The following is a 26363-nucleotide window of genomic DNA, read 5'->3' on the forward strand; positions in this document are numbered from 1 at the left end:
AGTGATACCATTTTGAGATGGATGTTACGTTTTGATCGCTTGTTACAACATTGTTTGCAGTATTTTAGAGAACCCCCCCACCACCACCCGTAATTTTGGTGGTGTTTAATTTTCAGGTTTACAGTGTTTACCACTGATAGATCGGACATTTCTGAATATGGAATATTCATATCTGAATAATAAATATGAACAATAACATAAGGAATATAATAATATATATATATATATATATATATATATAGAAGAAAAGTAAGCTAGAACTAATGTTATAAATAAATTAAAGCAATACTCACAATTTTATAGTTGGAAATCCTCGGACACCAAATTCGGAAGCAATACCTGCAAATACAGACACATTAAATAAGATTGTCACATGATAGATTCATATGGACATGTGGAACAGTGGCACAAGATACTGCAGCATAAAGGTTAATAAGTAAGAATAGTAATAGCTTTCAAAATTTAGTTTCCAAGTTAAAGGGAACCTGTGACCACTTTTTTGGGTTATACGCTGCGGCCACCACCACCAGGCTCTTATATACATTATAACATGCTGTATATAAGAGCCCAGGCCAGGTGTATAACATAAAAAACCCTTTATAATACTTACCTAACGTTCGCACGGTGGGCCTTGTGGGCGTCTCCGCTGTCCGTTGATGGAGTCTCCTCTTTCGGCCATCTTCATCCTCTTTCTGAAGCCTGTGTGCATGACGCGGCTACGTCATACACACTCACCGGTCCTGCGCAGGCGCACTACAATACTTTGATCTGTCCTGCTCAGAGCAGATCAAAGTGCGCCTGCTCATGACCTGAATGCCGGCGAGTGTGTATGACGTCGAACGCATCATGCACTGCGGCTAGAGAAGGAGAACAAAGATGGCAAAAAGAGGCGGCGCCGGCACCGGACAACAGAGACGCCCATAAGGCCCACCACGTGAACGTTAGGTAAGTATTATAAAGGGTTTTTTATGTTATACCCCCGGCCTGGGCTCTTACATACAGCCTGTTAGAATGCAGTATATAAGAGCCCAGTGGTGGTGGCCGCAGCTTATAACCCAAAAAAGTGCTGACAGGTTCCCTTTAATGTCTCCAACAGCACTATGTAAGAGGATCTACTCAGGCCATGCTAGCACGTAAGGCCTGGTCACAATGACCAATTCTCCAAACTACTATGAAGAGGAGAGAATTCACCGATGAAATGATGGGTAGATGACGAGGTGCAGACAGGTAAGGCTGTCACCATGATTGATTACCATGAGAAGCTTTAAAAGGGGTAGTCACATCCGGACAATCACGTTACAGTATATCAGAGAGGAAACGGATTTGGGACCCCCCTCCTCTATGTGCCATAATGGAGAACCATTCTATAAGATGAACGCCTGCTGCGCCGCACCCAAAGCAGCTATGCATTACATGAATGGCCACAGCAGCGCTCCATACATTCAACTAAATAACCACCATACGAATATTGCTGATGTATTTGGATATACTTGATTTACTGCCCCCACATCCATCAGCATGTAGTCCCGATGAGTACCACTATGGTCCTAATTAGGCAACACTATAAAATACGGTATTCAGACTCGGCTGCCATGTTAATACGGCTAATATCGGGCTTGAAGGAATGGTACATAAAGTTGTGAAGGCCACAAAATATTTTTCTTTTTTCTTGCAGTTTCATTTAGCCAACAGACGGACAGATCAGTTATCAAAGATCAATGATCTAACATGGAGGGACTTCCCAGCAGCTGGCCGGTAGGAGATTTGCTGGCAACACATTATAGCAATACTAATCTCTTTTATACTCCTGTTAGCATAAACTAATCTCTAAAGAAGAAATATTTATCCTCATGTAACATCTGTCACTCTTAGGCTACGACATTTATCCTGTACTAAATAAGGCTACAAAAAACGGAAGAGATTGGGTATTATAGAATAGTAGTATTTTAGCAATGCTCCTAACTTGTGCATCATATGTGCAAAGTACAGAAAGTTTACCTATTATAGGCAAGGTATCAAAACAGGAAAGGTTCCTCTAATATTTAGTATCAGTTCACTGGGTTGGCTGGATTTTCAGAAAACGTTATCAGAACATCGCTTGATGTAATGTGATCTGGGCGCTCCCGCGCCTGTGTCCCAGCTGATCCGTCAGTGTGTCAGCTGGGACACAGGCGCGGGAGCGCCCAGATCACATTACATCAAGCGATTTTCTGATAAAGACCTTACAGGTCGAAACGTTTTATAGTCGCTTTTCCCCTTGCCTTCTACTGTCCACCGTCCATATTTCTAAAATCTCACTGTTGCATGAAAAACTATTGGAGAGTGCGGTGAACTTTGTTATATGCTACCTGGGATGTTATATCCCATCTACCAGCACCTCTCAATTTAACCGGCTGTGTGCACACTAATTCTATCATTATCGTTAATGGAGAAGGTCTTCTCATATGCAACCATATAACAAAAAAAAAAATCCCATACTTACTTTCTGAATCACCATCGCTCCTGCGAGGTCAGCGCTACGATTCCTGTAGGTCATGTGACATTTTTATTGAGACAAAATCCCAAGCACTACAATATTGTATAGGAGGTATGATATTCACCTCTGAATCATCAGCTTATGTAGCTCCACAAGCACAGAATTGGCCAACGGTTCGGGCCTCCATAACAGCCCAAGGAAGGAGCTTTTGTTTAGGAAGCAGATGCAACACTAATTTTGTGCTTCTAGAACTCCTTATACTGATGACGCAATAAAAAAAGAGAATTTTGTTTACTTACCGTAAATTCTTTTTCTTATAGTTCCGTAATGGGAGACCCAGACCATGGGTGTATAGCTTCTGCCTCCGGAGGACACACAAAGTACTACACTAAAAAGTGTAGCCCCTCCCTCCGAGCATATACACCCCCTGGATAACCAAATATAGCCAGTTTAGTGCAAAAGCTGAAGGAGAGTAGCCACCCACAAGTAGAGATAGAGCAAGAACCGGAACAACCGGAGCCTCTGTCTACAACAACAGCCGGTGATAACACACGGAACAAGAACTGCCAACAGGCAATATGGAGGGTGCTGGGTCTCCCATTACGGAACTATAAGAAAAAGAATTTACGGTAAGTAAACAAAATTCTCTTTTTCTTCATCGTTCCTTATGGGAGACCCAGACCATGGGACGTTCCAAAGCAGTCCATGGGTGGGAATAAACAGAAAAACTGAGAAGTAGGCGAAACCTAACTTCACAAATGGGCGACAGCCGCCTGAAGGATGCGTCTGCCCAAGCTCACATCTGCCGAAGCATGAGCATGCACTTGGTAGTGCTTTGAAAAGGTATGCAGACTAGTCCAAGTGGCAGTCTGACAGACCTGCTGAGCCGTAGCCTGGTGCCTGAACACCGAAGAGGCACCGACAGCTCTGGTCAAGTGTGCCTTGATCCCCGGCGGGAGAGGCACTTGAGTACACTGGTAGGCATCGGAAATGGCCGACCTAATCCAACGAGCTAGGGTCGGCTTAGAAGCCGAGAGGCCCTTACGCTGACCTGTGGTCAGCACAAAAAGAGAGGTGCACCGCCTAAGAACAGCGGTGCGAGACACATAGATCCGGAGCGCCCGCACCAGATCCAGAGTATGCAACGCCTTTTCAAAGCGATGAACAGGAGCCGGACAAAAGGAAGGCAGGGAAATGTCCCGGTTAAGGTGGAAGCAGAAACCTTAGGGAGAAAGTCCGGAGTCGGACGGAGAACCACCTTGTCTTGATGAAAAAAAGGTGACTCCGAAGAGAGTGCAGCCAAATCAGAGACTCTCCTGAGGGAAGTTATGGCCACTAGAAAGACCACTTTCTGTGAAAGACAAGACAAAGAAACCTCCCTAAGAGGCTCAAAGGGGGGTTTCTGGAAGCCGTGAGGACCGGATTAAGGTCCCAGGGCTCCAAAGGCCGCCGGTAAGGAATGATGTGAGATGCGCCCTGCATGAAGGAGCGCACCTGAGCCAGCCGGGCTATACGCCGCTGGAACAACACTGACAGAGCCGAGAACTGTCCCTTGAGGGAATTGAGGGATAGTCCTAGCTGCAGACCGGACTGTAGAAGGGACAGGAGGGTCGGCAAGGAAAAAAAGGCCAAGAAGCATGGCCGGAAGAACGACACCAGGACAGGAAAATTCTCCAGGTCCTGTGATAGATTTTGGCCAAGGGATACTTCCGAGCCCGAGTCATAGTGGAGATGACTTCAGGAGGGATACCAGAAGTCGTCAAGATCCAGGACTCAAGAGCCACGCCGTCAATCTGAGAGCCGCAGGATTCTGGCGGAAAGACGGACCTTGTGAGAGAAGGTCTGGACAGTCCGGGAGATGCCACGGCACCTCTACGGACAGATGGAGCAGGTCAGGGTACCAAGCTCGCCTGGGTCAGTCTGGAGCAATGAGAATGACCCGACGGCCCTCCATTCTGATCTTGCGCAGGACTCTGGGCAAGAGCTAGAGGGTGAAACACGTAAGACAGACGAAACTGGGACCAATCTTGAACCAGTGTATCTGCTGCAAAAGCCTGAGGATCGTGGAGCGAAGATCCACGTCCAGAGTGCCCCACTTGCGGCAGATTGCCGAAACACTGCCGGATGCAGAGCCCACTCGCCGCTGTCCACGGTTTGACGGCTGAGATAATCTGCCTCCCAGTTTTCCACGTCTGGGATGTGGACTGCGGATATGGTGGACTTGGAGTCCTCCGTCCTCTGAAGGACGCGTTGAACCTCCAACATTGCCAGGCAGGTGAGTGTCCCGCCCTGGTGGTTGATGTAGGCAAACGCTGTCGCGTTGTCTGACTGGACTCGAATGTGCCTGGCCGCCAACAGATGGTGAAAGGCTAAGAGAGCTAGAAGCACAGCTCTGATTTCCAGCACATTGATCGAGAGGGCTGATTCGGACGGAGTCCAAGTGCCCTGCGCTCCATGGTGGAGATATACTGCTCCCCAGCCGGAAAGACTGGCATCCGTGGTGAGGATCACCCGGGACGGGGCCAGGAAGGAGCGTCCCTGAAGAGAGAGGGGCCGAAGCCACCACTGAAAGGAGCCCCTGGTCTGTGGCGACAGAGCCACCAACCCGTGGAAGGAGGAAGTCCGCTTGTTCCAATAGCGGAAAATGTCCAGCTGCAGAGGACGCAGATGGAACTGGGCAAGGGAACCGCTTCCATTGACGCCACCATCTGACCCAGCACCTGCATTAGGTGCCTGATGGAACGACATCGGGGCCTCAGCAAAGAGCGCACCGCCAGAGGAGGGACTGCTGTTTGACTAAGGGCAGCTTCACAAGTGCCGGCAGAGTCTCGAATTGCATCCCTGGGTACGTGAGCTTCTGGGTCGGAGTCAGAGTGGACTTGGGCAGAATGACAAGCCACCCGAATTGGCTAGAGTGGCGAGAGTGAGCGAGGCACTCCGCTAACAGTCTGCACTGGATGAAGCCTTGACTAGAAGGTCGTCCAGGAAAAAAGGATCACTGCCAACCCCTGGAGGTGCAGAACCGCAACCACTGCTGCCATGACCTTGAGAATACTCGAGGGGCCATGGCTAACCCCAAGGGAAGAGCCACGAATTGGAAATGTTCCACTCCGATTGCAAAACGTAGCCAACGCTGGTGTGAAACTGCAATTGGCACATGCAGATAGGCATCTCTGATGTCGATGGATGCTAGGAAATCTCCTTGGGTCATTGAGGCAATGACTGATCGCAGAGACTCCATGCGAAAATGCCGCACCTGAACATGCTTGTTGAGAAGCTTGAGATCCAGGTCGGAAGGCACCGTCCTTTTCGGGGACTAGGAAGAGATTTGAGTAGAAATCTCAGAACCGTTCCCAGTCGGGAACTGGTACAATTACTCCATTGGCCTGCAAGAATGCCACGGCCTGTGAAAAGGCGGCGGCCTTGGAGCAGGGGGGAGTTGACAGAAAAAATCTGTTTGGCGGGCTGGATAGAATTCTATCCTGTAGCCGTGGGAGATGGTATCCCGCACCCACTGATCGGAGACGTGTTGAAACCACACGTCGCCAAAGTGGGAGAGCCTGCCACCGACCAAGGACGTTGCTGGCGCGGCCAGATAGTCAAGAGGAGGCTGCCTTAGTAGCAGCAGCTCCTGCGGTCTTCTGAGGACTCGGCTTAGTGCGCCAGTTGAGTTTACGGTCCTTGGCTGAGTTAGTGGACGAGGCCGAGGGCTTAGAGGACGACCAGTTGGAGGAACGAAAGGAACGAAACCTCGACTGGTTCCTGCCCTGGACAGGTTTCCTGGTTTTGGTTTGTGGCATGGAAGTACTCTTCCTGCCAGAAGCTTCCTTAATAATTTCATCCAGTTGTTCACCGAATAGTCTGGTCCCAGCAAAAGGGAGCCCAGCAAGGAACTTCTTTGAAGAAGCATCTGCCTTCCACTCTCGAAGCCACAGGAGCCTGCGGATAGCGAGGGAATTAGCCGAGGCCACCGCAGTGCGGTGAGAGTCTCCAGCATGGCAGACATGGCATAGGATGAAAAGGCTGAAGCCTGGAAGTTAAGGCAACCATTTCGGGCATAGAGTCCCTGGTGAGGGAATGCATCTCCTCTAGAGAAGCAGAGATGGCTTTGAGAGCCCGCACTGCTGCAAAAGATGGGGAGAACGAGGCCCCTGCCGCCTCATATACAGATTTGGCCAGAAGGTCAACCTGGCGGACAGTGGAATCCTTAAGAGAGGTGCCATCAGCCACTGATACAACTGTCCGGGCTGAGAGTCTAGACACCGGAGGGTCCACCTTTGGTGAATGAGCCCAATCCTTGACCACCTCTGGTGGAAACGGAAAACGGTCATCAGAACCACGCTTTGGGAAGCGTTTGTCAGGGCAGGCCCTGGGCTTGGTCACAGTGGCCTGAAAACTGGAGTGGTTAAGGAACACACTCCTTGTTCTCTTAGGCAAGGTAAACTGGTGCTTTTTTGCCAGAGAGGGTTGCTCCTCTGATACTGGCGGATTGAGGTCCAGTACAGAATTAATGTACGCAATCGAAACACTAACATCTGCGTCACCCTCGGACAGATCAATGGGGGACATGGAGGTAGCGTCCGAGCCCCCAGTAAAGGCATCCTCCTCGTCCTGCGAGTCAGCTCGTGAATCAGAGCCGCGGGACGAGGAAGGAGAGGGGACCCTGCGCCTCCTTTGAGGAGGACGGGGTCTGAGACCAGAAGAAGAATCCTCAGTGGGCCTTGCTGAGCGAGCCGTAGCAGCAGAGGCGCCCTGAGAAGGGGGCTGATGCATGCTCAGCAGAGTCCGGGACAGCTGTCCCATGGAGAGAAGGATTCTACCCAAGCCGGGGGTTCAGCCACCGGAGCCGGAGCAGCTGGGAGGGACCACTGGGGATGAGACTCCAGGCTGAGGCACCACCATGTTAGAGCAGGGATCACAATGTGGTTATGTGCTCGGTACAGGCAGTACGAGCCTACATGCAGTGCATATTGAGTGCAGCCTTGCTTCTCGTGTGAGACATGCTGCTGAAGTGGGGGCTCTGAGCCAGAATGACCCCCAGCAGAGTATATAAGCAGTATATAAGCAGGTCCACAACCGGAGGTTGTGGCTTGCCAGACCGTTTGACATTGTCTCTGTGCCCTCCAGATCCCACAGCCCGGACCCCCAGAGAGATGCTGCAGTCAGCGCCGATCGCTGTGCAGACATGGCATAAGAACGCTGATAAAATGGCGCCGGAGCGAGGAGAGGGGGCGGGGCCTACTCTAAGAGCGTGATCCGGAGGGCCAAGGAGATATACAGGGGAGGGAATCTTTCCTCAGAGAGGAGTGTCTCTCCCCTGTGCCGAACAGCCGCTGGGCGGAGCCGCACTGCCCCTCTGCATGACGGACATGCAGGGGCAGTGAAATCGAAACTAGGCCTCAGGCGAAGCCGGGGCCTAGATTTAACAATGCGGCCGGCAAACAGGCACCATCGGCGCGGTTCTCGGGTGAAAACCAGAGAACCGGCCGGGAATGTCAGAATACATACACAGCACACTCTCCCCCACATTAAAGTACAAGGGACCCCCTGAAAATAACGTCTCAGAGACTTAGCTTGTGAGACGCAGGGCCAGGTCCCTGAGGGATGAGTGCTCCATCCGGCAGGATCCTGAAAGGGCTGCGGATGGAGACCGGTCTCCTGCCAGGCAGGGAGAACCGTGCTGGCTCCCACTTCAAGCCAGAGCCCGAGGGATGGTGAAGAAGCGCGGCATGTAAGGCTCCAGCCCTGAAATCAACCTTAACAACACCGCCGACACAGTGGGGTGAGAAGGGACATGCCGGGAGTCCAGGGTTGGACCCGCTTTTCTTCAAACTCTTTTCCAAAAATCAAAATCAGATGAGAATGCATGTGTGGATGTGTGCCTCCTGAACACAAAGCATTGAACTGGCTATATTTGGTTATCCAGGGGGTGTATATCAAAAAAAAAATCAAATCTTTATTTTTATATAGCGCTAACATATTCCGCAGCGCTTTACATACATCAGGAACGCTGTCCCCATTGGGGCTCACAATCTAAAGTCCCTATCTGTATGTCTTTTGGAGTGTGGGAGGAAACCGGAGAACCCGGAGGAAACCCACGCAAACACGGGGAGAACATACAAACTCCTTGCAGATGGTGTCCTTGGTGGGATTTGAACCCAGGACCCCAGCGCTGCAAGACTGCAGTGCTAACCACTAAGCCACCGTGCCGCCCGTATATGCTCGGAGGGAGGGGCTACACTTTTTAGTGTAGTACTTTGTGTGTCCTCCGGAGGCAGAAGCTATACACCCATGGTCTGGGTCTCCCATAAGGAACGATGAAGAAATTTCTCATCTACAAGTTTGAGTGCCTTGGTATAGTCTCCAAATATTGTGTGTGATCATCCCTACCATAGAGCACCTAGCTTTAGCCGAGATTGCCAACCACAATTTCTTTAACGTGACAAGCCAATCAGTGGCCGCAGATATGTCTCATGACTGCTGTACCAATGTCTCCAGGCCACGGGGAATAACAGCGCTGGTTCGGGAAGTAATACATGCTTTTTTATGTTTTATGTTTTTATGTTATGTGGGACATCCAAGCAGTTAAAAAGGTCCAGTAGTGGACAACCCATTTAAGCATAGATTATTTTTTTTGTTGAAGTACTAAATAAAATAAAAAAAATTAAACTAAATTGTAGAAATTTGGTAACATACTGACCAAAAGAATATGAGTAACCAATGGTTATTACTGCACAATAAATACCAATATACAAAACTAATTAGCAATAGCCTCATCTGATGGGAAATACAATGGCTATCAACATTGCAAAGTACTTTACCCAAAAGACATTTTAGCATGAAAAATCAGTCACCAGGAGTCTCCCTCCCTTGCGGTCTAAGGGTATGTGCCCCCAATCAGGACCCGCGGTTTTGTGGACTCGGTGGGTCCTGACCTGTGGGGACGTAAGTCTCCTCCGCAGGAGACCGCAGCTGCCTGTGCCTACGATCAGGCTTCGGAGCACTGCAGTCTCTCACTTGTGTTCTCCTTACGGAGAATGCTATCAACTCCACAGCAAAGAATTGACATGCTTGTGGCTTGGAAAGCCGCACAGCAGGTCAGTTTTCGCTGCAGGCCACACACGCACAGTGGGCATGGGATTTCTATAAATCCCATTCACTGTGCTTGTACTGCACAATGCAGCGTTCTGGACGCAGCGAAAACACGGAGCATTTAAAGCGCTGCAAACAGTGATTGTGGGCAGCCTAATGCTGGTTATTAAGTGTAATCTGTCTCTAACAGCAAATATGAGAAAACGGCTTGTGGTAGCCGGAGCCGCAGCATGACCATGCTTTTCTACTGGTTTGGTGTGAAAGTACAGGTCACTAAAGACTAGAGCATAACTCCTAAGTTGGGAAAATAATACGGGAAGGAAATAACTAAAACCTATACAACACGGCAGCATAATACCCAATAAAATAGTAGTAATCTATATACAAATCAGAAACAAACAAGATTAAAAGTTTAATTAAAAAGGAGAATATCAAATCTGGAACCACAACCTGATATCCCAGAAATACAATAAAAACTAGACCATAGACGAGGACCAAAAAAAGAAATACATCCAATGTGGAACGTAACCCCAACAAAAGGGCTAAACAATAGAGAATGTTCAGAATTAAAATACAATACTGGGAAAACCAGATGGGACACGTTTCCACCAAAGCGTTTTTCACACCTAACCTCCTCTGGAGGTACAACAAATAGCCATAGCGGTTTTGGTTTCATGATTTGGCTATCTTCTAATTTCAACTGAAAAAGCAGTCACCACAACAGTTATCCCAGAACTGGCTCTAGCTTACCGAATTTTTACAAGGTCAATCTAGAAGCGTATGCCGGCTATACAATATGGCTTGATTAGCAGTATCTTGGCCAGCTCTCCCAAACAGAGGAACGTTTCTCGGCTGAGAGCTCCAGTGTGCTCCACGAGAGGGCCATCAGCAGACATTTCTGGCAGTGATACTTCTCCAGGGGACTAAATAACCGTCAGTCTGAATCAAATATGCCACATCCTTATTTCTCTTGGCAATAGTTAGTCCAGGACTTCCATACAAGTTAGATTGTCAGCCGACATCGGCAGGTTCAGCCAACATTAGCCTATTGGGTATCGGGGGCTATAGATCACTACACAAGACTAGCAAGCGGAATTACAGAGATCTGATTACAGACATACATCATCTTTGGGAATACCTAGGTTATCTGGTAACTGATTATTATTTTTTTAAAAATTTTTACCAGACACCAAGAGCAGAAAATATAAAGTACACTTGTAGTAATCGTGGATCACAAACCAACTATGACAATGAAAAAAAGGAGTGTAGAAGGAGTTAATGGCAGTTTACATTGTGGTTGTGTCTTCCACATTTCTCAGTTTACACTTTGCAGATTTAATTCATGCAATGAAAGCAGATGGTGACATTTCTAGAAAGTAAACAGCTTCTGAAGAGACGGGAGACGTGGACACAGACGAGATCACTTAGATTCCAGAGCATCAACCGCTATCAGAGGTAACGGCATCTTATCCGACTCTTCAAGGAACATTTGTAGGAAAGAAGCAAAGAGGAATCTTCCCAATCAAATTTCTTCAACAGCACATTTACCTTCAACATGTGTGTATATAACAGTGCATAGGAGTACATTCAGCTCTAACCTAGAAACATGGTGACATGGGACACAAGCAAAGAATTCCCTTTATTATTTTGGAGGATAGAAGTGGCAGCCATAAGGGGACAAACGGACTAGTGAGCCATCCACACAGGGCTTCAGAGACCCAGTTATTACATTTTTGTTATATAAAGAAAAAAAAGAGACCCGGGGCACCACTCCGCACTATAATCAAATCATGCCAATGTCCATATAGCCAATGTCCATATATCAGTGTGAATCAGAACAGCTCTGGGGTGCACATGAAAAAAGACGATAAAAATTCCAATTGGGAAAGAGAATGGCACTCACCAGATATATGCTGTGAGAACAAGTATTTATTCGGATTTGGAGGTTACATGTGCAGGGCAGGTAGGTGGGGAGGGAGAGCTATACACGTCCGACGACGGCCGTTTCGCACTTACAAAGTGCTTCAGCTGAAGCACTTTGTAAGTGCGAAACGGTCGTCGTCGGACGTGTATAGCTCTCCCTCCCCACCTACCTGCCCTGCACATGTAACCTCCAAATCTGAATAAATACTTGTTCTCACAGCATATATCTGGTGAGTGCCATTCTCTTTCCCAATTGATATTACATTTTTGTGTTCTTACAGTGGCCGAAAAAACCCGCAATTCTGACATTTAGGTATTTTTTCCTCAACATACCGTTTACCAGCCAAAATAATTTTATATTTTGATAGATCAGACTTTTATGAGCGCAGCGATTTCAAATGTGTGCATCTCTCAATTTTTCCTTTATTTCCTACATTTTTAATAGGGGTAATTTGACACACATTATATGTATTATCTATACAGTATATGTACATACACTGAACAGAAATATAAACGCTTTTGATTTTGTTCCCATTTTTCATGAGCTGAACTCAAAGATCTAAGACTTTTACTCTGCACACAAAAGGCCTTTTACTCACAAAGATTTTCACAAATTTGTGAACAATATTTGTTAGTGAGCGCTTTTCCTTTACAGAGATAATCCATCCACCTCATAGGTGTGGCATATCAAGATGCTGATTAGACAGCATGATTATTGCCTTAAGGCCACGTCACACTAAGCAACATCGCTAGCAACATCGCTGCTAAGGAACAACTTTTGTGACGTAACAGCGATGTTGCTAGCGATGTTGCGGTGTGTGCCATCCAGCAACAACCTGGCCCCTGCTGTGAGGTCGCTGGCTGTTGCTGAATGTCCTGGGCCATTTTTTAGTAGTTGCTCTCCCGCTGTGAAGCACACATCGCTGTGTGTGACATCGAGAGAGCAACAACTGAATGTGCAGTGAGCCGGCTTCTGCGGACGCTGGTAACCAATGTACATATCGGGTAACCAAGAAGCCCTTTCCTTGGTTACCCGATATTTACCTTCGTTACCAGCGTCCGCCGCTCTCAGCTGTCAGTGCCTGCTCCCTGCACACGTAGCCACAGTACACATCGGGTAATTAACCCGATGTGTACTGTGGCTAGGAGTGCAGGGAACAGGGAGCCGGCACTGGCAGTGTGAGAGCGGCGGACGCTGGTAACGAAGGTAAATATTGGGTAACCAAGGAAAGGGCTTCTTGGTTACCCGATATTTACATTCGTTACCAGCGTCCGCAGAAGCCGGCTCCTGCTGCCTGCACACGTAGCAGAGTACACATCGGGTAATTAACCCGATGTGTATTGTGGCTAGGTGTGCAGGGAGCCAGCGCTAAGCGGTGTGCGCTGGTAACCAAGGTAAATATCGGGTTACCCGATATTTACCTTAGTTACCAAGCGCAGCATCGCTTCCACGCGGCGCTGCTGGCTGGAGGCTGGTCACTGGTTGCTGGTGAGATCTGCCTGTTTGACAGCTCACCAGCAACCCGTGTAGCGACGCTTCAGCGATCCCTGCCAGGTCAGGTTGCTGGTGGGATCGCTGGAGCGTCGCTTAGTGTGACATCTCACCAGCGACCTCCTAGCAACTTACCAGCGATCCCTATCAGGTTGTATCGTTGTTGGGATCGCTGGTAAGTTGTTTAGTGTGACTGGGACTTTAGGCTGGCCACGATAATAGGTCACTCGAAGATATGTTCACACCAAACATTTTTGCAGCGTTTTTTTTCCTGACCAAAACCTGACCTTGTGCAGGATGTCTCCTGGAAGTCATCTGCGGTTTTGGTGTGGTTTTTGTGGCATTTTTTTGTGGGGTTTTTACAGCGTTTTTTCTGTGATGTCAAGACCAACAGGGGTTCAAAAGTACCCGAGTGCTGGGCCGGGATTGACCTGGATCCGGCACTCGGAAGGTAAAAGAGTAAAGCAAGCGCGCTATACTTACCAGTCTCCGGTAGATGCTAGGGTGTATGGGCTCCTTCCAGGTATGACGTCATTCAACAGGCCCCTATCACATTGGGAGGGGGGGGCAGAGCATGATATAGTGGAAGGGAGAAAACATCGCCAAGCTCACTAACCCAGCTGGTCACACCCACTAACCTGGAAGGAGCCCATACATTCTAGGCTCAGCCGTACCTGCTTCCGCAGCCCCTCCTACTTCCGGTGCCACTCATTAGCCTCATGCATATTCACTGCACCCCCCCCCACTGGAGTCTGTGATTGGTTGCAGTCAGACGTGCCCCCAGCCCCAGCCTGTGTGACTATAGTATTCTGCTGTACAACCCCTTTGATGAGCAATGTAGCCTTTTTACTTTTAAAAGGGAATCAGTCAGCAGGTTTTTTCTATGTAATATGAGAACAGTATGATGTGAGTGTTGAAATGCTGAATTCAAGGATGTGTTACTTAGGCCCTGTGCTGTAGTTTCCATGCAATGGAGATTTTATCACCAGGAGGTAATCCCTGCCAGGACTACAGCACATGGGATCCCTGGTCTCACCACGCCCCTCCTCTGATAAGCAGCTTTTTAACAATAGACAATGTACACACAAAACTGTGGTGTGGGAAGGGTTAGCTTTCTGACCTCACTACATGTTATATCTAAGAACACTGTGTCAAAACTGATGCACCAAGTAAACTAAGTAATGCATTGTTAAAATCAGGGTCTCTTTCTAAATGATGCTACTCTCAGATGCAGCAGCAAAAACCTGTTGACAGATTTCCTTTAAGGATCATGGCGGGGTCAGGGCAACTGGATGCTCATTGAACAGTAGGTAATAGCAGATCCTAACAATATGCCATCACTTACTTTTGAAACTAGGAGGTTACCTTAGTATAAGGTAAGGAAAGGCTACTGAAAAGGAAGGATGCACGGCTACTTCACTTGGCAATACAGAATGAAAACCAATTTATTCTTTACAAGCCAGAACAATTATCACAATACCAGAAAAGCCAGATGCATTCATTAATATTAATCTTATTGAAAAAGGCAGCCAGCTAGAAGAATAATGCAATGCAAATGTGCTACAGGCCTGACAAGAAGGGCTGGTGCGAGCTTGTAGCATAAATCCACTACGCCTCATTTCCTTCATTAGAAGAAAAAGGAGAGGTGCGAAAGTAAATGTCAAATGGATCGAAAATGTGCATGAATGACAAAAGGGAACATGGAAATCCGAACACTGCTTCTGTCTGCAGGTTTTTGCTGTGGAATCTGAGAGCAGCACAATCAGAAAGCCCAACTCTAGTGATGTGTCACTTACTGCTCTGCTTGGTGAAGTTTTGATAGAATCCCTGTTTTCTCTGATCAGCGGTACAAGAAACATAGCTTTAAATGCTGAGCCTGTATAACAATATCCACAGCTACAACAAGAGCACACAGCAGCACTCTAAGGCTATGTGCCCACGCTGCAGAAAATGCGCGGAATTTGCCGCAGATTTTTTGCGGAAATTCCACAGATTTTTCAACAATCTGCAGTACAGCTACTCCCCAGCCATTTCTATGGCATTTGGGAACTGCTGTGCCCACGCTGCGTTTTTTTCCGCATCGGAAATAATGCGGATTTCCCTGCGGAAAAATCAGCAGCATGGGAATTATTCCTGCGGACTTCTCCGCAGGGTCCCATACTTACCCGCCTTGATAGAAGACAACGATGACACTTTCTCCATCCGGTGCACAAGAGCGCGGTCAATCCAGGTACACGAAGGAAGAGGTGGGCGGGGCCTGCACGAGCTCCGGTCATGTGACAGCCGGAGCTAGTGCAGGCCCGCCCACCTTCTTCAGCACAGTGCACCAGACGCTGACAGAGTAACCCGGCCGCCGGAAAGCGAGGTGCTGCATGATTGAGGTAAGTAATATGAACGCCCCGATCACTGCAGCACTTGTTCTGCATTGAGGATGCAGTGCCGAAGCCATGGTACTGTATTCTCAATGCAGAATGACCGCACCATATCCGCAGGACATTCTGCAATAAATCCGCAGCATGGAAACAGACAAAGCTGTGCTGCGGATTTCTGAGAGCTCCCGCGGAATGTCCTGCAGATATAACCGCAGGACACTGTCCCTGTGGGCACATATCCTAAGCACTAAGATATATGTAAAGACAGAATGTATGAAATGTAAACAGCATTAATATACTATATGGAATATACTTAGAAAAATGAAGGTACTTAGTGCAAAAAGTGGCCAATTCATGTGAGCCCATCAACCATGGCAAGGTGACCCTTCTTTAATAGGACCCTAACTTATTTCTTCCCTCTCCTGCACCTAAAGTCTACAAATGTATGGGCAGATAGGACTCACTACTGACACCTTGGGGCCGATGGGAGGAGAGCACAGACAAAGAATGAAGCAGTCAAAATCTCCAACAATATACTACAAAAACAAAAAATTGACTGACATTTCCAAATTTGTTATGTTTCATATAGTCATAGCAGCTTGCACCTGTTCACACTTATTTTGTGATATCTGGAGATGCCGGTCAGTTTTGTAATATCCACAGCCCATTGGTAACTTCCTGTGTAAATTGTCAGCATCAATCAGTGGGGGGGTTACACAGATAGCTGAACGGCCTGGCAGGCAACACCTAGTCCTACAGTAATAATCTCCTGCTGATAAAACACAAATTGTATTGAAACTGGACACATCAATGGAACTAGGCTCTCTGCCCCTACATTACGCTGCTTTCAGAATACATAGCAACAACCTGGTGATAGATTCCTTTTAATATCACAACCATGGATTATCAAATGCACTGCCGTGCTGAAACGTAACTGCCATGCAGAAAAGTAACACAATATTCACAATGTAGACACTTACTTGAATGAACGGTTGCATCCATCTTTCCGACTCTCACAGGAGAACCGCTGGATCTCATCTCGATACCGACCTCATTCCAGACAGGTTCAAGTTTCTTGCAGTGGCCGCACCAAGGCGCATAAAACTGGGCAAAAAGCAAGTACACACAACACTAGGACAGCTGCTCTCATACATGTTATTTGTATTACCTGCAAACTCAATATAGCTAAGAATAGTACATAGTATTACAGTACTCGCTGAAAAGTCAATCAACTGCCTGCAGCCCCTGGCATAGTTCAAGGACAGTTTTCACCCATTCACAACCAGGCATTTTTTAGTTACTTTTTTGTTCACTTGGTTTTAAGACCTCTAAAAAATAAAAATGTGTAAGGCGGCTTTCACACTACGTTTATTTAGCATGAGTCATGAACTTTTTTTGCTGCAAAAGTGGATCCTGTTTTTGCAGAGAAAAACGCATGTGTTATTTTGCAGGATCCTTTCACTTGAAGTTTATTGGCGGGCAGTGGAGTCATGTGATCGGAGTGAGGGGAACTGAACGTGAGACTGGGAGCCGGCATCTGACAGCTGCGGTAAGCTGTAACAAAGGTAAATATCGGGTAACTAAGTGAAGTGCTTTGCTTGAATACCCGATATTTACCTTGGTTACGAGCGTCCGCAGCTGCTAGGAGCCAGCTCCCTGCACACGTAACAAAGGTAAGCATCAGGTAACTAAGAAGCGCTTTGCTTGGTTACCCGATATTTACTTTGGTTACGAGCGTCCGCCGCTCTCGGGAGGGGGAGAGAGGGAGGGGGAGAGAGACTGATCATGCGAGGCTGGTTTCTGGGCATGCTCAGTAGAGCAAGCAGGATCCTGTGTATCAGCATGCCAGCGTTCACATGCATTTGCATGCAGTATAGTCAGGATCCAGCAATTTGCAGTATTTGGACGCAGCTCAAAAACGCTACAAGTAGCGTTTTTGAAAAACGTTAAAAAACTGCAAGTCGCTGGATCCTCACTATAACGCACGCAAACGCAGGTGAACGCATGTTAACGCGAGTCCATTGCAAATGCATTGAAATGAAAACGCATTTGCACTGGATCCGTTTTTGCGTTAAAAAAACGTTGACGCATGTTAAAAAAACGTAGTGTGAAAGCAGCCTTACTTTGCAAAAAAAACCTATAATGCTTATGTAAGCTTTATATTTTTTGCCAATAAGAAGAAAGTTAATAGGTGTTCATTTTTCACATGTTTTAAGGCCACTAAAGTGCATTTTAAGCTGTGCTCCCCGTATTGTTTCATAAGAGGGGGATATAAACAGCAATTCGGACAGGCAGTAATTTTCTTTTTATGTAATTTTTTATTTTTTCTTGCCTTTTTCTTACTTAATCATTACAGACATTGTGCCCTTCTTAAAAAGATTGGCCCGAGCGATTTTTCATTTTGCGTTTGTTTTTTTTCCTCTCTATTCCAGGAGCCATAACGCTTATTTTTCCGGCGATATAGCCACGTGAGAGCTTGTTTTTGTACTTTTGAATAACACAATCCATTATATCATATGATGTAATGGTAAGTGGTAAAAAAAAACCCCTCCAAGTGTAAAAGAAGCCTTAGTGGTAATGGCTGAAATTTATATGGGGAAAATCTGGTGATGGGTCATAAAGACACCTTTTGTGGTTGGGTGGGAGGTGGAAAGCATATCAACATTTAAATCCCTCTCAGCCACAGGGCACATTCAGCTTCCATTGCTGAACAAAGGGTGATTTGATCTGAAACCCAGCAGCTTTTTGTCACCTCCCAGCACCCGACAATCCAATCATCACGGAGACCAAAGAAGGAAGAGCCGTTCCTACTTTCCAAATAATACACACAGCAATTATTCTGCAATGTGTAGACAGCAATTTGGAAGGCAGAGATGGTAGTCAACTGTCCCTGCCTTCTCCAAGGGTAGTCCTGCCATCTTCCAGGTCCACCAGATACACACCAAAAGAATTTATATGCAAGCCAATATGTATAATATAATTGACAACGTCTTTATTAAACATAAAAATACAAATACATATTACATATTAAAATGGATATGCCCAAGAGGATGGATGGAATAGAGGGATAACACTAGGCACTTGTCATTAATATTGATGGACACTATTTTAGCAAAAAGGTATTTGTGTAACTATATATCAAAAAGTAAAAAGGTTGAATTTGTATCCACATTCCCACTTTGTAATGATGAATAGAGTACGATATACCATTATAATAACAGGGGAATGTATCTAGAAAAACACCAGACAAATACAAAACATAATATTACCAAAAGGTCCTAATCTGTAATGCTCCCAAAACACACTGACGCGCGTTTCGCACCTTAACGTGCTTCGTCCAGGAGGAAGCACGTTAAGGTGCGAAACGCGCGTCAGTGTGTTTTGGGAGGCCGTGGCACCATTACAGATTAGGACCTTTTGGTAATATTATGTTTTGTATTTGTCTGGTGTTTTTCTAGATACATTCCCCTGTTATTATAATTGTATATCGTACTCTATTCATCATTACAAAGTGGGAATGTGGATACAAATTCAACCTTTTTACTTTTTGATATATAGTTACACAAATACCTTTTTGCTAAAATAGTGTCCATCAATATTAATGACAAGTGCCTAGTGTTATCCCTCTATTCCATCCATCCTCTTGGGCATATCCATTTTAATATGTAATATGTATTTGTATTTTTATGTTTAATAAAGACGTTGTCAATTATATTATACATATTGGCTTGCATATAAATTCTTTTGGTGTGTATTTAGCCCTTGTGCTTTAGCCATCCATATGTGTATTGTGGCTTTTGGTGTTATCAGGTCCACCAGATGCAAGATTTCTGCACAGCTGCTGACTCTTCAATGACAGTCTAAAAGTCATAGATGGACTCAAATGTGGAGCAGTGTGAAGTTTAAAGATATTAGGTGGACTGTTGTAGTTGAAGGTGTATTCTCATCGCCAAAATCCTATCCCCCACTATACAGTAGGAATAATAATAATAATAATAATAATAATAATAATAATAGCAAATACCTTTGCAGCTTTATGGTTACAGCCACTCATACTGACAGGTCGTTAGTTAAGTGCTTGTGGTTGTAACCATTAATGCCTAAGCTGTTGCAATGCCCTGCACATGCGGTAAGCAACATAGCTAATCAGGAGAACTATGCTACATTTCTAATTGGAGGTATTTGCTAATATTAATTATCATTACAAATGCTACATGTTGGGATAGGATCTTGTACATGGGTATTTCCCTTTAAAAAAAAAAAAAAAAAAAAAAAAGGAAACTACTTTTTACTGGAGTGTACAAAGCAATGAAGGGAATTTTGTTTACTTACCGTAAATTCCTTTTCTTCTAGCTCCTATTGGGAGACCCAGACAATTGGGTGTATAGCTTCTGCCTCCGGAGGCCACACAAAGTTATTACACTTTAAAAAGTGTAACCCCTCCCCTCTGCTATACACCCTCCCGTGCATCACGGGCCCATCAGTTTTGGTGCCAAAGCAGGAAGGAGGAAACTTATAAATTGGTCTAAGGTAAATTCAATCCGAAGGATGTTCGGAGAACTGAAACCATGAACCAAAGAACAATTGAACATGAACAACATGTGTACACAAAAGAACAACAGCCCGAAGGGAACAGGGGCGGGAGCTGGGTCTCCCAATAGGAGCTAGAAGAAAAGGAATTTACGGTAAGTAAACAAAATTCCCTTCTTCTTTGTCGCTCTATTGGGAGACCCAGACAATTGGGATGTCCAAAAGCAATCCCTGGGTGGGTAAAAGAATACCTCGATAAAAAAGAGCCGAAAAAACGGCCCCTTCTTACAGGTGGGCCACTGCCGCCTGAAGGACTTGCCTACCTAGGCTGGCGTCTGCCGAAGCATAGGCATGCACCTGATAGTGTTTTGTAAAAGTGTGCAGACTCGACCAGGTAGCCGCCTGACACACCTGCTGAGCCGTAGCCTGGTGCGGCAATGCCCAGGACGCACCTACAGCTCTGGTAGAATGGGCTTTCAGCCCTGAAGGAATCGGAAGCCCAGACGAACGGTAGGCTTCAAGAATCGGTTCCTTGATCCACCTGGCCAAGGTTGACTTGGAAGCTTGCGACCCCTTACGCTGTCCAGCGACAAGGACAAAGAGCGCATCAGAACGGCGCAAGGGCGCCGTGCGTGAAATGTAGAGCCTGAGTGCTCTCACAAGATCTAACAAGTGCAAATCCTTTTCACATTAGTGAACTGGATGAGGGCAAAAAGAAGGTAAGGCGATATCCTGATTGAGATGAAACGGGGATACCACCTTAGGGAGAAATTCCGGGACCGGACGCAGAACCACCTTATCCTGGTGAAACACCAGGAAGGGGGCTTTGCATGACAGCGCTGCTAGCTCAGACACTCTCCGAAGTGATGTGACTGCCACTAGGAAGGCCACCTTCTGCGAAAAGCGAGATAGAGAGACATCCCGCATCGGCTCGAAAGGTGGCTTCTGGAGAGCCGTCAGCACTCTGTTAAGATCCCAGGGTTCTAGCGGACGCTTGTATGGTGGGACTATGTGGCAAACTCCCTGCAGGAACGTACGGACCTGCGGAAGCCTGGCTAGACGCTTTTGAAAAAACACGGAAAGCGCCGATACTTGTCCCTTGAGAGAGCCGAGAGACAAGCCCTTGTCCAATCCGGATTGAAGGAAAGAAAGAAAAGTGGGCAAGGCAAACGGCCAGGGAGTGAAACCCTGATCAGAGCACCAGGATAAGAAGATCCTCCAAGTCCTGTGGTAGATCTTGGCGGACGTTGGTTTCCTGGCCTGTCTCATGGTGGCAATGACATCTTGAGATAACCCTGATGACGCTAGGAGCCAGGACTCAATGGCCACACAGTCAGGTTGAGGGCCGCGGAATTCAGATGGAAAAATGGCCCTTGAGACAGCAAGTCTGGTCGGTCTGGGAGTGCCCACGGTTGACCCACCGTGAGGTGCCACAGATCCGGGTACCACGATCTCCTCGGCCAGTCTGGAGCGACGAGGATGGCACGACTGCAGTCGGACCTGATCTTGCGTAATACTCTGGGCAGCAGTGCCAGAGGAGGAAATACATAAGGCAGTTGAAACTGCGACCAGTCCTGAACTAACGCATCTGCCGCCAGAGCTCTGTGATCCTTGGACCGAGCCATGAATGCCGGGACTTTGTTGTTGTGCCGAGACGCCATTAGATCGACGTCCGGCGTTCCCCAGCGGCAACAGATCTCCCGAAACACGTCCGGGTGAAGAGACCATTCCCCTGCATCCATGCCCTGGCGACTGAGAAAATCTGCTTCCCAGTTTTCTACGCCCGGGATGTGAACTGCGGAGATGGTGGAGGCTGTGGCTTCCGCCCACAGCAGAATCCGCTGAACTTCTCGGAAGGCTTGAAGACTGCGAGTGCCGCCCTGGTGGTTGATGTACGCAACTGCCGTGGCGTTGTCCGACTGTATTCGAATCTGCCGTCCCTCCAGCCACCGCTGGAACGCCTTTAGGGCCAGATACACTGCCCTTATCTCCAGAACATTGATCTGAAGGGAGGACTCTGTCGGAGTCCAGGTTCCCTGAGCCCTGTGGTGGAGGAAGACCGCTCCCCACCCTGACAGACTCGCGTCCGTCGTGACCACAGCCCAGGATGGGGGCAAGAAGGATTTTCCTTTTGACAAGTAAGTGGGAAGAAGCCACCACTGAAGAGAGGTCTTGGCTGTCCGTGACAGCGAAACGTTCCTGTCTAGGGACGTCGGCTTCTTGTCCCATTTGCGGAGGATATCCCATTGAAGTGGACGCAGATGAAACTGAGCAAAAGGAACTGCCTCCATTGCTGCCACCATCTTCCCTAGGAAGTGCATGAGGCGCCTCAAGGGGTGTGACTGACCCCGAAGAAGAGATTGTACCCCTGTCTGTAGTGAACGCTGTTTGTCCAGCGGGAGCTTCACTATCGCTGAAAGGGTATGAAACTCCATCCCGAGGTAAGTCAGCGATTGGGTCGGTGTCAAATTTGACTTTGGGAAATTGATGATCCACCCGAACCTCTGGAGAGTCTCCAGAGTGACGGTCAGGCTGTGTTGGCATGCCACCCTGGAGGGTGCCTTGACTAGAAGATCGTCTAAGTAAGGGATCACCGAGTGGCCCTGAGAGTGTAAGTGACTTAGACCGCCATGCCGAAGAGTTTCTCTGGCCCTTCTGTGACCTGTTGGACGTGGAGGATTGGGACCTGGCTGAGGGCCGAAAGGACCGAAACCTCGATTGAATCTTTCGCTGCTGAGGTCTGTTCGGTTTAGACTGGGGTAAGGACGAGTCCTTTCCCTTGGATTGCTTGATAATTTCGTCCAATTGCTCGCCAAACAAGCGGTCGCCGGAAAATGGCAAACCGGTTAAGAACTTCTTGGAAGCAGAGTCTGCCTTCCATTCGCGTAGCCACATGGCCCTGCGGACTGCCACCGAATTGGCGGATGCTACCGCTGTACGGCTCACCGAGTCGAGGACCGCGTTCATGGCGTAGGATGAAAAAGCCGATGCCTGAGAAGTCAAAGACACGACCTGCGGAGTAGCGGTGCGTGTGACCGCCTTAATCTCAGACAAACAAGCTGAGATAGCTTGGAGCGCCCACAAGGCTGCAAATGCTGGAGCAAAAGACGCACCTATGGCTTCATAGATGGATTTCATCAGGAGCTCTATTTGCCTGTCAGTGGCATCTTTGAGCGATGAGCCATCTGCCACTGATACCACGGATCTAGCCGCCAGCCTAGAGACTGGAGGATCCACCTTGGGACACTGAGCCCAACCCTTAACTACATCAGGTGGGAAGGGGTAACGTGTGTCATTAAGGCGCTTAGTAAAGCGCTTGTCCGGATATGCTCTGTGCTTCCGGACAGCATCCCTGAAGTTAGAGTGATCGAAAAAAGCACTCCTTGTACGTTTGGGAAACCTAAACTGGTGTTTCTCCTGTTGTGAAGCTGACTCCTCAACAGGTGGAGTTGGAGGAGGAAGTTCTAGCACCTGGTTAATGGACGCTATAAGGTCATTTACAATGGCGTCTCCTTCAGGTGTATCAAGATTGAGAGCACCGTCCGGATCAGAGCCCTGAGCTGCAACGTCCGCCTCATCCTCCAGAGAGTCCTCATGCTGAGACCCTGAGCAGCGTGATGAAGTGGATGAAGGTCCCCAGCGAGCCCGCTTAGACGGTCTGTGACTACAGTCCGAGTCGGAGTCCTCCCCGTGGGACCTATGTGTCACCTCAGGAGCAGTTTGCTGCTCTAACCGAGGGGGGCCTGGGGTCAATGATTCAACAGTGCCCGGGGCCTGTGTTACCGGTCTGGACTGCAAAGCTTCAAATATCTTAGCAGACCATTTGTCCATAGACTGAGCCATGGATTGTGAAAGGGAGTCAGAAAGTTTCTCAGCCAACACTGCAAACTCTGTCCATGCCACCTGGACAGTAACAGCCGGTGGTTCTACCTGAGCCGAGGGTCCCACCAGTGCCTGAGGCTCCGGCTGAGTGAGTGTCACAGAGGCCGAGCATTGCACACAATGAGGGTAGGTGGAACCTGCAGGTAACATAGCCGCACAAGAGGTACAAGTTGCAAAATAAGCCTGTGCCTTGGCACCCTTGCTTTTTGCAGACGACATGCTGTTATCTCCTCTTAGCAAACAGTGAGGGTATATAGCTAAGCAAATACTGCAGCCGAGCAGAGCAAATGTATACCAAATATGGATATATATATATATACACTGCGGCACCCAGGGGGGCCAGCACCTGTAACAGGAGCGGCTTACCGACCGCGCTCAGCGGTTGTGTGTCCACCAGATTCCCTGCCTGGGCCTCCCAGAGTTATGGAGCTCTATCTGAAGTTCTCCTCCGGCAGCAGCGATGATAATAATGGCTGCCAGCGTTCTGTGAGGAGGAGGGAGCCGTGGGCGTGCCTTAAAAAGTGCGGGAATCTGGTGCCCCACGGTGCTCAGTGAGGGGGGAGGAGGATACTAAGTATGCTCCAGCCCTCACCGCTGACGTTCAGTCTAGCGTCCCGCCCTTGCCCCTGACTGGTAGGCCCGGGGGCGGGAATATGCGGTAGTAGGCCGCAAAAGCCGGGGACTCGAGTTATAAGCGCGGCCGGCAAACAGGCACGGTCGGCGCGGTAGTCCCGGCGGCCCCAAACACAGCACAGCTGCTGCAGTGTCCGATCCACAGGCGCTCTATGCGCCGTCCCTAAGGGGACACAGAGTACCTCAAAGAAGCAGGGCCTGTCCCTGATGACATCCAGTCTCCTGTCCGTCAGGTTCCCACAGGGGCTGCGGAGGGAGCCCGGTCCCAGTGCCTGGTGACCGGCTAGGATCCCACTTCTCCCAGAGCCCCTAAGGGATGGGGAAGGAAAACGGCATGTGGCTCCAGCCTTTGTACCCGCAATGGGTACCTCAACCTTAACAGCACCGCCGACAAAAGTGGGGTGAGAAGGGAGCATGCCGGGGGCCCTGTGAGGGGCCCTCTTTTCTTCCATCCGATAAAGTCAGCAGCTGCTGCTGACTAAAATGTGGACCTTGCGTGAATGTGTGCCTCCTTCAACACAAAGCATAAAACTGATGGGCCCGTGATGCACGGGAGGGTGTATAGCAGAGGGGAGGGGTTACACTTTTTAAAGTGTAATAACTTTGTGTGGCCTCCGGAGGCAGAAGCTATACACCCAATTGTCTGGGTCTCCCAATGGAGCGACAAAGAAAGCAAGCTTTAAATTTAAAACTATCTTTTTGGTACAAATGAAATGATAAAAAAAAAAAAAATCAATTCAGGTATACAGGAGAATAAGGGATTTTTGCCGTGCTCTCACCACACTGATCATATAAATTTAATATATGTCTTTTTTATTCTATGTTGGTACAGGTCAAAGCGTTTCAAGGGACTCAGCCCTCTTCATCAGGACAGCAGACCAACAAAACATAAATAAATATTTTTTTTTTTTTGTCTGCTGTCCTGATGAAGAGGGCCGAGTCCCTTGAAACGCATTGACCTGTACCTACATAGAATAAAAAAGACAAGAAGGGAATTTTGTTTACTTACCGTAAATTCCTTTTCTTCTAGCTCCAATTGGGAGACCCAGACAGTGGGTGTATAGCTACTGCCTCTGGAGGCCGCACAAAGAACTACACTTAAAAGTGTAAGGCCCCTCCCCTTCTGGCTATACACCCTCCCGTAGGAGTACGGATTCCTCAGTTTTAGTACCAAAGCAAGAAGGAGGAAAGCCAATAACAGTTTCAAAAACAAATTCAATCCGATAACTAGATCGGAGAACTTAAGAAACAACGTGAACAACATGTGCACCCGAAAAAAACGAAACCCTAAAAACAAATAGGGCGGGTGCTGGGTCTCCCAATTGGAGCTAGAAGAAAAGGAATTTACGGTAAGTAAACAAAATTCCCTTCTTCTTTTTCGCTCCTAATTGGGAGACCCAGACAGTGGGACGTCCAAAAGCAGTCCCTGGGTGGGTAAAAAAATACCACATGAACGGGCTGTTATACAGCCTCTTCCTACAGGTGGGCCACCGCCGCCTGGAGGACCCGTCTACCTAGGCTGGCGTCTGCCGAAGCGTAGGTATGCACTTGATAGTGTTTGGTAAACGTGTGCAGACTCGACCAGGTAGCCGCCTGGCACACTTGCTGAGCCGTAGCCTGATGCCTCAACGCCCAGGACGCACCAACGGCTCTGGTAGAATGGGCCTTCAGTCCAGATGGAATCTGAAGCCCAGCAGAACGGTATGTGTGAAGAATTGGTTCCTTGATCCACCGCGCCAGGGTGGATTTGGAAGCTTGCGATCCCTTATGCTGACCAGCGACTAGGACAAAGAGCGCATCCGAACGGCGTAGAGGCGCCGTGCGAGAAATGTAAATCCTGAGTGCTCTCACCAGGTCCAACAGATGTAAACCCTTTTCAAATTGGTGAACTGGATGCGGACACAAAGATGGCAAAGTGATATCCTGATTGAGATGAAAGGAAGAAACCACCTTGGGAGAAAAC

At 47.9% G+C, this 26363-nt stretch overlaps 1 protein-coding gene across 1 annotated transcript in view; it reads right to left on the reverse strand.

The window, feature by feature from the left end:
• The window catches only part of TMX3 (thioredoxin related transmembrane protein 3), an 84914-nt gene that overhangs the window by 47531 nt on the left and 11020 nt on the right, over positions 1-26363 (reverse strand). Inside the window, exons 4-5 of the mRNA XM_075314607.1 lie at positions 16336-16459; positions 294-339 (exon numbers count right to left, since the gene is read on the reverse strand). Of these exons, the coding sequence (XP_075170722.1) occupies positions 294-339; positions 16336-16459 (170 nt within the window). The remainder of the gene's footprint in view (positions 1-293; positions 340-16335; positions 16460-26363) is intronic.

This window comes from Anomaloglossus baeobatrachus, chromosome 6, assembly GCF_048569485.1.
Source record: "Anomaloglossus baeobatrachus isolate aAnoBae1 chromosome 6, aAnoBae1.hap1, whole genome shotgun sequence".
Lineage (NCBI taxonomy): Eukaryota > Metazoa > Chordata > Amphibia > Anura > Aromobatidae > Anomaloglossus > Anomaloglossus baeobatrachus.